General features: G+C 49.9%; 1 protein-coding gene across 1 annotated transcript in view; it reads right to left on the reverse strand.

Moving 5' to 3' along the window:
- Window positions 1-699: 699 nt before the first annotated feature.
- UNC119B (unc-119 lipid binding chaperone B) overlaps window positions 700-12,272 on the reverse strand; it is a 68,602-nt gene continuing 57,029 nt past the window's right edge. Inside the window, exons 2-5 of the mRNA XM_077766042.1 lie at window positions 9,390-9,503; window positions 6,767-6,881; window positions 6,468-6,640; window positions 700-4,449 (exon numbers count right to left, since the gene is read on the reverse strand). Of these exons, the coding sequence (XP_077622168.1) occupies window positions 4,337-4,449; window positions 6,468-6,640; window positions 6,767-6,881; window positions 9,390-9,503 (515 nt within the window). The 3' untranslated portion in view covers window positions 700-4,336. The remainder of the gene's footprint in view (window positions 4,450-6,467; window positions 6,641-6,766; window positions 6,882-9,389; window positions 9,504-12,272) is intronic.

Genomic DNA, 12,272 nt, shown 5'->3' on the forward strand with positions numbered 1-12,272 from the left:
GGTGGCTCAGTAGTTGAGCGTCCCAACTTTGGCTCAGGTCATGATCTCACAGCTCGTGAGTTCGAATCCCATGTCAGGCTCTGTGCTGACAGCTCAGAGCCTGGAGTCTGCTTCAGATTGTGTCTCCCTCTCTCTGCCCCTTCCCTGCTTGTGCTAAGTAAATATTTTAAATTTTTTTATTTAAAAATAAAATTGTATCGTCACCTTAAATAAGAGTGTTAGTTTTATATTAAAAGTAGGCAAATTTCCCAGTAGAAACAGAAAACAATGTTGCAAGAGGTTTGGCTGAAAGGAGGGAGCTGCCCTTTGGCAACACCAGGAACTTGAGGGAACTTTATGGGGTGATGCAAAATCCCTACATCATGATTGTGACGGGGTAATAAGGCTGCGTACTCTTCCAACTGTACTCTTAAACTAGGTGAACTTTACTACAGTTAAAGTAAACCTTAATAATAAGCCTAACTTTGGGCGTCTGGGTGGCTTAGTTGGTTGAGCGTCTGACTTTCGCTTGGGTCATGATCTCACGGTTCGTGGGTTCGAGCCCCGCGTNCAAAGTAAAAATATTAAATCTAAAGCCAAACACTGTTCCCTGTTCACCCTAAAAGCCAGCTATACTCATTATTTACAGAAAGGTCACACAAACTGGTGCTCCCCCCAGCAATGCAAGGGGCTCGGTCAGGACACAAAAGAGGCTGCGTGTACTGTGAAAATCTTTTATTACTGTCTCTTGTGGCAAAATAACATTTTATACAAATAAGTCACCTAGTTCACTTTGGACACAAAGACAATACAAACTGGAATGAGGGTCTTAGGTGACGGGGAACGAGGAGGAAGGACAGACCAGGTCATTGATGTTTCTTATACTCTGTGAAAAATAGATTTACAGGGGGAAAAATAGACTTTCACAACTTCAATGACTTTACACGATCCTTGGTAGAACAAGGGGTAAATCCGCCTCCACCAGACCCTTCTTGTGGCGAAGATACTCTGTAACACGGAATGTGAGTAAGTGATGATCCCACGACCAGGCTCTCCCGCTGGGGACACAGCACCTGTGCGCAGGAACCCCCGGCCCTGGCAGGGAAATCTATGCTGGGGTCCTGGAGGCAGGCAGTCTCCGGTCCCCAAACCTCACTGACATCATGGTGACAACAGCCACCAAAAGAAAGTGACTTGACAGAGAAAAAAGAGTGTCCCGGGAGTCCCTGGGCGTGGCAGGACACTAAGGCAAGACTCACCCAATTCGTCCTGTACACAGAGCCTCCGAAATTCATTTCAGAAATGGGTCCCCCTTGAAAGTTCCCCGTCATTGCCACTGCAAGACTCACCGGTCTATGGTTAGCCCAACCTCCCTGAATCCCGGGCCCTGTCTGGGAGTCAGATGGCCCAAAGGCTGTGCGTGTCCTCAGGGACTCTGCATGTCCTTGAAAACTGATTTCTCTGCAAAACATGTCTGAGCCAACGTATCAGGACGGGGCCACCTACTGTAGCCCAGAACTACTTCCAGTTGTTATTTCTTCTGCTCACTCTTTAGAACAGAATGAAATCAACAAGGATCTTCTTTGGAGAAGCAAGAAGGGCATCTTAGCCCAAAGGCTCCACAGGAAGAGATGCTCTTCCTGGAGATTCCAAGGCAGAGGAGCAGGACAGGACAGGACAGGAAGAGGTGCAGGCACCGGCCCTGTGGCCCCAGGTGTGCCCGCCGGTCTCCTCCAGCGGCTGCCACTCGGCCACCAGCTCTGAACAGAAGGCAGGGTCTCCCCGGGCAGGTCATTTCCCCTCCAACTGTGTCACCCCCAAGACAAGTGCTCTCAACAGTCCAGGTTCCTTAATAACATGGCCTCCCGGCTCAAGTTCTGATTGCTTCAGCTACTTTCAGAGAAAATATGACTTCCAATTCTCTCCCCAGCTCAGATACAAAAATCTGAATTTCAAACTCACCCTGGTTAACACCCCAGAATGGTTAACTCTGATTTCCTGAATAACGAGACATACGAATGCAGACTCCCAGGGACAGACCACCAGACCGACCTTGCAGAGCACAAGATGGCATATCCCTTCCTGGTGGGCACAGACCTAGCATATGGCCTCAAAACGGCCTCCAGTGAGACTAAGGCAAGCCGACGGGGAGGAGGCTATGGCACGATTCAGGCCAGAATGCCGGCCTCCTCTGCCCTCCTCCTAGCAAAGGCTAACACTGCATAGAAGAGACAGGCCACGAGTCCGCAAGATTTCATCTATCCGGGGACACATTTCCAAGACACACTCTATTGAGCAGCGCTCTGGACATCTCCAGAAACCACATCCTAGATACTAAGTGTATCAAATAGGAGAAAATCTCCTGATTAGGCTGCTGTCACATAGAGAAGGGGTGATTCCGAAGCTCAACACGCACACACAAATACACTAGAGGGGAAAGAGAAGGTAAGGAGGCAGTGCTGATGTCTGTCCACAGATGAGGAGGAAACGAGGCCAAGGCAGCTTTCCCAGCCAGCACGTGGGACAGAGTCACACATAAGGCACCTAGATTTGTAGTGGACTCTGGTTCTAAGATTCACCCAGCCTGGTGAGGAGTAACCTGTCTGCAGGGCGCCTGGTCTCCTCCCTTCCCTCCGTGGTCGCCCCCAGGTCCAACACACAGAAGTAAGGGTTTTCTCAGTGAGAAAGCTGCCGGCACCTGACACAGCCCAGATTCTGGCCTGGCACAGAGCGCTAGGCCAAGGTTCGTGGCCACCCATGCGCTAGAATCCAAACAGGGAGCAACACTGGTTAGTGGATGCACAGGGGACTTTCTGCGGCAAAGTGCTGGCCCTCCATCCCGGGCCCCACATGGCCTCTCTCCCAAGCATCTTGGGTAACTGCTGTCCATCAGTCACTATGCCGCTTCCCAGTGACTTACCACACATCTGGGCCTTCCTACTGCTACCCTTCCGTCAGGGCTAAATCGTGGCCACAGCAACAGTCTTATCAGAGGGGCAGCTAAAGCCACCCACAGTCAGGGACACAGACAACCATACGGAGCTGAGGTGGCAAGAGTCTATCCAGTAAGGGCCTGGGGACAAACGCAGCCCACAAGGATGTGCAAGGAAGGTTGTCTGAGAGCACCCTTTGAGAGCCACCTCAGGCTACTTCATCCTTTCCAAACAACCAAAAGAACTCCAACTAGCAGTATAGAGGATTAGAATGTGCATCAGAGGTCTGACCTGCCAGGATGGTCCCAAAAACTACTTCCCTAGAAAGGCAGACAGGAAAATCCTCCGAAATAAGAAATCTACAGACAGTTTCAGAGGCAAATCCCCATCAAAGTCAATCCCGCAGGCCCTCCTGCGTTGAGAAAAATCAAATCCTTCCTTTAAGTAGCTGTTGGTCCGTAACTACATCTGGTCCCAACAGGAGCCAGATTAGCCCCAGGAGCCTGATTAATACTATCAGAAGTCTAACCACACATCACATATGCTGGGAACACCACTGACATCTTATAAAACCTCTCCAAAAGAAGCCTAGAATAAAAAATAAAATAACACAAAATACGAGGCCTGCTATGGCCTCAAGAGATCCTACTGCTCGAGAGAAAAAACTGCCACGTTCTATTTCAGGAGACACTCAGAAGTCCGGAGGCAGGATGCGCAAGGCAAGCTCATCTTTGCTCCAGAATGGGAACAGGAAGGCGCCGCCAGGCTGAAACCGTGGTGTATCCCTGGAGGGCTGGCGGAGGACCCTGGAAGCCAGACAGAGGCAGGCCACTTCACAGCATGGACCTTTCAGTTTGGCATCCCTGCCGGCCACTAGCGCCTCCACTCTGCACCCGCTTTCTTTCCAGTTGCTTTCGAACTACACACAAGCTGAGGTTGGACCATGCCGCCGGCAATACTGTGAGAGGGCGAGCTGCCTGGAAGAGGCCCACGGTTCAGCCTCTCACAGCGCCCAGGAACCTATGGAAATGCCACTGACTGGCGAGCCGGCCAGCCAGAGCCTCCTTACGCCGACACGGCTGTGCCCGCAGAGCCCTGGGCTCAACAGTGCCACCAGCAGGCAGCTAGGACTACGCGAAAATAAATTCTCTTTTTTCTCTGGATTCCAGGACTTTCCCTAAGCCTTTACTTTACTATAGTACCTCTGTGACCTACAGGGCAGGGAAAAAAGGGAAGAAAAAGTACTAGGGAAGAAAACACGGCACTGCTTGGCATCTCTCTTGGACCACAGGAAACCCCCACCCCAGCCTTGGCTTCCTGGGACCAGGTTCCAGATGTGTGTTGATGAACAGCAGGTTCAACCACCTCCGTGTGCCGGGACCTCAGGCCACAGCAAAGCACCTCCCTGTCCACTCCCGCAGCAGTCACTGGCCTCCGTTATAGGCATAATCAGCCTTGTTGTGCATTATCAGCTTGTTGTCAACAAAGTAGAAGCTGTCAGAACGGGTCTCATAGGGATTTTCAATCATCAGACGAACTGCAAGTCAGAGAAAGGGAAAAAGCAAAGACTTATGTGTGAGTCTGCCCCATGGATGGGGTGGGGAAAAACTCAGTATCCCCTCTAAGGGGCAACTGGGTGGCTCAGCTGGTTAAGTGTCCAACTTCAGCTCAGGTCATGATCTCAGTTTGTGAGTTCAAGCCCCGTTCAAGCCCTGCATCAGGTCCCCTGCTGTCAGCGCAAAGCTGGTGTCCCCTCTAAAATTCCTAAGCCAGCCCTCCAGAACGTGTGTGTATACTCTGTTACAATAACGAGGTCAGAACAGAGGGGGCCAGGCTTGGAGAGCTGGAGAGAACCCCAGAGGCCCCCAAATTAAACATGTTACCCACCTCAACATAAGGATGCAATCCTCTCTCTGACATGGTACTCCTCGGGCACCCCAAGCCTGGATTCATACTCAGGACTCCAGGGACACAGGATTACCCTTTTGGCAACATGGACTACCATGGATTGTTTATTAAGTACTTCTGGTCGGTTCCCCACCGCTGAACATTCTGGTCCAAATTCCAAAAGCTGTGCCTCACTGTGCCCAGTTCCCACGGGCACCCCTGACAACCAAAGGAATCCTAGGTATATGTGGGTGCAGGGTGACAAAGGGCAAGGAGCCTTTTCCAGGGATGGCTCAGGGTATTAACTTGCAAATGATTCAGCAAAAGGTCTGCTTGTCTTGGAATCCAGATTTAAATCTCATTTGTCCAGGCAGTTGCCCAGACCTCTTGAACCATACTGGAGAGTGAAGATAATTAAGTCACTACCGCTGATCAGTTTTGAGTTAATGATCACATGCTATTTTGGTCCCTCGGGAGGAAACGTTCTTGTTTACCACAGTTCTCAAAAGATGAAAGTCCCTTGAACCCACTTAGGCCAAAGTTATTTGGTTTATATCTAGAATATTGACCTTCACCCTCTTTTAGCTTATGAGGTATCAAGAAGAAAAGATCTATCGCTTTGGGCAAAAACTTGACCTGCTGTACATAATCTTTCCTTGTAAGTATCTCCATGTTCTGGCCCAGGCTGGGGAGTGGGGTTCAAACCAGGACCAGATGCTGTCATAAACAGCCCGCCCCATGGCAGCAAGCCTCATTCTACCTAAGAACAGCATTGCCACGTGAGTGAAAAACATTCTGGTTTCCAGAATGTAACAATTGTAAGCACCTGGGATTCTGAGAAAACCAGTCAGTATATGTAGATCCTTCCCTACAACTCAGCCAAACTCCCCCCACTATTCACAGGATCCCGCTCATATTCTCAGTGTTCGGGAGCCGGTTTCCCTGCTTACTAACAGATGATGCTAACCCGAGACAGCTCCACCAGAGCCACGGGAACTGATGAGGCCTGCTCTCTCTCTCTTTCTCCCTTCACCTGCCTCCGCTCCTCCTCTGGCCTCCCCCGTTTTTCCCATCGGGACTAGAGGATTACTCTTCCTAAGATGTGGCTTCCATCCGGCCATTCCTTCTGCTCCAAATCCTATAGCAGCTCCCTATTTCCTGTGAATTTACTCTAACAGTTTATCTACTCAACCTTCTACTTGCAGAGAAGGGGAAGTTGAGGTCCCCAGACCTCTGACTCTATTCAGCCCCCAGCTGCACTTCTCCCTCTAAGGAGAAAGGGGAGGGCGAACGAGGGGTGCCGAGCAGGAGCCAATGACTAGAACACGGTGGAAAACCAAGCCTAACGGAGGCTCGGAGAGGTGCTCTGGCTAACCTTAGTCCCAGGGATCGTCATGGGCCTCCCCTCCTCTTCCTCAGTCACCCCTGCAGCAGGCACCCAGAGCGGACAGCTGCATTATTAAAACCTTTGATGCTCGCATACAGGCAGAGTCTGAAGCCCTAGACAGGAGCACTAGGAGAGGAGAAGCCTGAGGCCAAACGCCTGGAGAGGCATCACGCCACTACCACCCTCCTCTGCCAAATGAGGGCACTGGACCAGATAGACTCCAAGGCTTGTTCCTTCTAGTCTTAAGAATCTAGGACAGGGTGAAGTCAGGGGATACATACTGACATCCTCAGAAAGCTGGGGGAACTCATAGATATGTTCACAAGTGTTCCTGCTGCTGGGGATGCAGAAGCCGAAATCAAAGTCAAAGTTTTTCAGCAAGCGTTCCCGGAAATAGTGCCGCTCAATCATCCGGAAGTTTGACACAGGTTTGTCTCCCACTGTGAACTCCACTCTGCAAAATAAATCTCTGTGAGCCGTACTTTGTCTCCTCCCTTCTTTAAAGCCAACCCAGATTCCAACCGAGAACATTCTTTGTGGACCAGCGAGTGTTCTCCCCTCCGGAAATACTGGTACTCACGTAGCCCCGACTGTGCGGAGGCGGAGAAACGCCGGTGTGAACTGATAACGGACAAAACGTCCCGCACTGGTATCCACATCTCCACCTTCCTCTTCCTCCTCCTCCTCCTCTTGGTCTGAAAGAACACAAGGAATCCTGAGCATACGGTCTTGGTCACCAGACCAAACAGCACAACCAATTAACAGCACTAATGCCAACAGCAGGATGGCCGATGTTTACTGGGCCCTTGCTACAGATTGGGCCGCAGGCTAGTCATTTCACAGACTCCTCCCCACCCTGTGGAGTGTCGCCATTATCTCCATCTTACAGATAAGGATGCAGAAGCCCAGAGAGGTGAAGTAGCACGTCCAAATTCCCCCCAAATAGTACAGGGAAGGAACGGGGATTTGAAGCCAGGTCCATCTGACTTGAAGCTTGTCCTTAAAACATTAAACTATTTACCTTTTATGTAGCTGAGTGGCTTGGGCCGTATCCTAAGAGGGAAGCCTGAAACACAAGCTGGGTACTAGGTCCCTGGCATGGTCTATATTATACACGGTCACGAGGTCGCAGTGCTAGCCACTAACCAAAAGAACATGTCTACGAGGGTTGAAAATAGTCAAAAGGCAAGTTCAAAGAACACAAAACTTTCTGACAGGCAGCAAAGACAAGCTAATAATCTTGTCATGTAAATGGAAGACACGGGCCTGCAGCCTTGGAGTACTGTGATGCCCATCCCAGGCTGTGCCAGGTCAGACACCGACAACCTGGGAAACAGTGAGGTAGATGAGCAATGAACCAACATGCTGGACCTGACGGAGGGGGAGTCTAGTCCATTCCTGAGCTCGGGAAATGGAAGTTTTGTAAAATGAATCAGAGAACCATTCTAATGTGAACAAGGAGGTAGTTCCCACTAGTTGCCAGCCAGCATCCAGCAAAAATATTTTCTCCAGGTATTGGCTGAATGTGGGTGCAACTTACGTCTTTTTTTAACCCCAAACATCTCTGCCTATCACAAACCCAAGAGCAAACGGGGAACCAGACTGAGCAGGCGTTCAGCGCCAGAGACTCTAGAGCCCTCACTCCAACAATGTGATAAAGAGATCAGACCACATCTCAGGGAGTCAAACTCATCAGAGCAAGTGCTGTACGAAGGTACTGATTCAGTGAAGGAATATTCTAAGTGAATCAAGATCCTTAAAGGTAAAGACTGGAGAAGTTGAAAATCAAGGCATCTTCACACGCTCTGCAGCCTCCCTGCTTGAGACAGTTCAGTTTTTTACTGAAAGGACTACTCTGGGCCCAGCCTACTCCAAATCCACACATCTGAAATGGCCCTGGGGTCCTCGAAACATCCAAAGCACTGGGACATTTCGCTCAGCCCAGGAGGCTGCCTGGCCCTGATCCTCCCAATACCTGCTAAGTACCCACAAGCTGGAGCCTTCAGGTGCCTTGGTCAGCACCAGATTATGAGAGCATGAAGGTGGGGTGAGAAGACCAGGGCTCCAGCCTTGCGGTGCAATGAACCTGAGCCGAGACCTTCTGGGGAAAGCCCTTCGACCTGCCTGGGCTACTAACACCTGCCTTACCAAGTTTACAGGCTCCTTCTGAGTAGCCAATCACATAAGAAGAGTTTTGCAAAAAGAATTCCTGATACAGACTTCAGCTCATACTGCAGTCATCTGTGCTGGTGTTCTAGTAACTAACTCCAGGGGGTGCTCGAGCTCCAGTGATGCGCTCCAAAGACTTCCGTGTGGTCAGATACCAGAGAGGAGCCACCCTGGAGCTATGTGCACTACAAGCACAGGAAGCACCTATTCAAGGCTAATTTAAGGAATCCCAAGTAGATCAGTTCATAGGTCTGCGCTTTCTGTTCCTCCAGAAAATGGTGAATTAAATCCAAACTAGGCCTTACAAGGAAATAGAAGACACTGTTGAAAGGAAAGCAAGGGAGGAGAAGACAAGGGAGCTTGGACCGGGACCCCCCAGCAATACCCTTCCAGTGTCCCCAGGACACAATGGCTCAGGTGAGCTTTCCTCATTCTACTTTAATTCCAAGGCTTCCTTTCCTAAGCAGAGGCAACATGGTAAGAGGAATAAGCACAGGACCTTGGGAAAGTCACTTGGAAATTCTGGGACCCAGTTTCCTTATCTGTAAAATGGGAATAATAGCTCCTCACAAGGGGATCACATGACCTGATGTAAACAGAACCAGGTGAGACACAGCACCCAGCACAGAGCAGATACTCAACAAACATCAGCCTCTTAGCGCCACTGCGAAACAATGCATGCAGCGGCCCAGGCTGCAGGCTGAGGCACAGAAGTGGACACGCTGGGGTCCCTGCCGCAGGAGGCAACGGTTCGTGCAAATTCGAGCTTCGAGGACCTTTTGAAGTGACTGTTACAGGGGCGCCTGGGTGGCTCAGTCGGTTAAGCGTCCGACTTCGGTTCAGGTCATGATCTCAGTTTGTGGGTTCAAGCCCTGTGTCAGGCTCTGTGCTGATGGCTAACTCAGAGCCTGGAGCCTGTCTTCGGATTCTGTCTCCCTCTCTCTGACCCTCCCCTGCTCACGCTGTCTGTCTCTCAAAAATAAATAAAACATTAAAAAAAAAAATGAAGTGACTGCCACAATACTGAGGCCTACCTGAAACACAAGGTTTGGCAATCTCAAATAGCACCGTCCCTGTCTCCAAATCTCGAATTTTGAAGCGGGTGAAATCAATACTGTAGATGTTATCTTCAGGTTTACATAAATAATCTGAAATGAGAGAGAGACACACACACACACACACACACACACACACACCATTGCTGTTAAATAATCATCCAAAACTACCATTCATTTCTTTCTCAAGTTTTGAAGCAAACTCAGGGGTTTTTTCAAACACAATTCACTTAAAATACACCCAAAAACTTCCTCTTACATTAAAAGCAAAAGTTGCATGAAGAGAGTAAGGGGATGATCAAAGAAAGAAAAAAAGAGCATGGATTTGGTCTGCATGAAAGATTATAGTACCATCTTAAGAAACAGGGATAGTGTAAGGGGATTCCTTTGGAAACACCTTGGATATCACAACGGGACAGAATTTTTTTTAGAAATCCACTTAAAAACATTCATGCTGATCTAATGGCAAATATAGTACTTGTTTGCCAGCCTTTAGTATCATGAAGCAGAAAGCAGCAAACTTTGTAAAGAGCCAGATCATAAATAGTTTAGACTCTGGGGCCACCCTGCCTCTGTCACAACTACTCAACTCTTGTCACTGAAGTGCAAAAGCAGCCACAGACAACACACAAATGAATGAGCACAGCTGTAATCCAATAAAAGTATTTACAGATATTGAAATATGAATTGCAGGTAACCGTGTGGGGCAAGATTCCCCTCCTCCCCAACTATTTAAAACTGTAAAAACCCTTCTTGGCCTGTGGGCTGTACGAAATGCGGTGGTGGGCCACACCTACACTGGTGACGGAACAGACTGGCTGGTGAGGGGACCCCGCCAAAGTGATGTGGAACCTCTAACTACCTTAGCAGCTCGTCAGTACAATGCTGATCAGAGAAAATCTCGCTGCTTTCTTTCTACGATGACTCCTGACCGCATGATGGCAAACTGGAGACCTCCTGATTATTTTGTAAATCTGAAAAAGACTGAGGAGGACTCTGCACCTTTAGAGGGGACTCCGTAAACAAACTGAACGGAAGAGACTTTAACAAAATCCAGAGGTCACCAAGCTCTGACCTGTAGGCTGCTGACATGAATGGAAGCAACAGCACCAAGCTCCTACACAGGACCTTTGCCCACCACAAATGCTGCCTGGGGCCAGGCATTACAATGGCCTGATTCAGCCTTGGTATGAGGAGAAAGTATGCGGTTAGAAGGCTCCAGTGATGAGCACTTCTATACGTTCAGGGTCCCAAATGAAAACTGAAACAGAACAAAAGCAGTGTTTTCCCCGCGCTTCAATAAACGGGAGAGTAAGACCTGCTAAAGATATACCCAGGCATGCAAAGGACAGGCCCAACCCAAACAGTGATGGAAAATGGGGACATGGAAATGCCCGGAATCAAGTTAAACCTTTAGGAGACGGGAATTCCCTTTTCCTACTGGCTGGACCAAGGCCCACCGCCTGAACCCCATTCCCACGTCACTGGAGCTGCCCGCAGCTCCCTGAGGTACACCTGAGCGGCCCAGGCTGATAGCAGCAGGCCTTCAGCAGATGATGCCATGGCAGCCTTAGATCCGCATAGGGAGTATGGATGCTGCAGGGTTACAAGTCTGGAGGGCAGCAGGGTCTAACTAGGTGAATGCAAATTCTGGGGGAGAAAGAGCAGCAAAACAAAGGGCAGCAAGTCAGGGCTTGGCTTGGAAGAGAACCGAGAAAGGAAGGAGAACCCGGAGAGGGCGGTGGGCAGTATGTTGCTTCCCACCCTTGCTTCCATCAATGGAAAGGGGTAGTAGGATGGTCGCGTGAGGCGTTCTTAATTCACTAGAGCAGGTGTCAAGAGCAGGATTCACGTTTTGGGCTGTGTACATAAACTGAAACTTTACAAACGTATTTTTTAACGTAGCAGTTTCAAATTTGCATGAAAGGCCACGGCACTATGTTTGAGGAAGGAAGAACCCTCCCTGCACACAAAGAGGCAAGGCTTGGGACCAAAAAGGGTAGGGCGGTCAAGGCAGGCTGGGGAGGAGGCTGCCAGGGGGCCGGAGTGGAGACAGGAGTGGAGAGGGCAGGGGTCTGGGCGGGCACAGGCTGCGGGGAGTGCCTGGCTGGGCAGGAACTTCGCTGATACCTGTGGGTCTTCCAGGATGAGGGCGCAGCAGTCCCACTTACCACGGTCAGGAGGATCCGGTTAAGCTAAGGGGGGCTCCCTATCCAAACACACCCAGCTGAGGAGAACGGCCGGCGCGGGAGAAGCCTAGCGTGGCTGGACGGGGGAACGCAGTCACGCTCAAGGAGAGCCCCTTCCCAACCTAGGCTAGGTGAGGGTGGGAGGCGCAGAGCCCGCCCGGCGGAGCGGCGGGCGGCGCGGCCTGGCCCAGCCGGGGGNATGTCTTTAAAATATTTCATACAGTCAATTAACTTTCTGTCATATGAACTGTAGACAAGGCATCCTGAGAAAATGTTTTTTAATTTGTAGCACTGAAGTTAAAAGCCCTTGCCTTGCAAAAGCAGCTTTCCAATTAGATTACAATTTCTAAATCCTACTTGCCAGGCTTTGGGCTCGACTTTGTGCTAGACTACAGGGAACGTAAGACTATGAATGAGGACAGGGATTGTGTCCACTTTATTCACTACTGTATTCTGACAGTCCAGCTAATGCCGGACATAGTAAGTAGGTGCTCAATAATGAGTGAGTGAGTGAAGGAATGCACCACTCTGAAGGAGCTCCCCTTTGCTGGGGAAGACTGTGAAGTACATAATCCATGATGTGGCCCTTCCTCTTGACCAACCCAGTAAGTATGAGTGAACTAAAAGAGGCACAGCAAAGACGCTACCAGAACACACTGGAGTGGTCTAGCCA

Source organism: Crocuta crocuta, unplaced genomic scaffold (genome assembly GCF_008692635.1).
Source record: "Crocuta crocuta isolate KB4526 unplaced genomic scaffold, BGI_CrCroc_1.0 scaffold339, whole genome shotgun sequence".
NCBI lineage: Eukaryota > Metazoa > Chordata > Mammalia > Carnivora > Hyaenidae > Crocuta > Crocuta crocuta.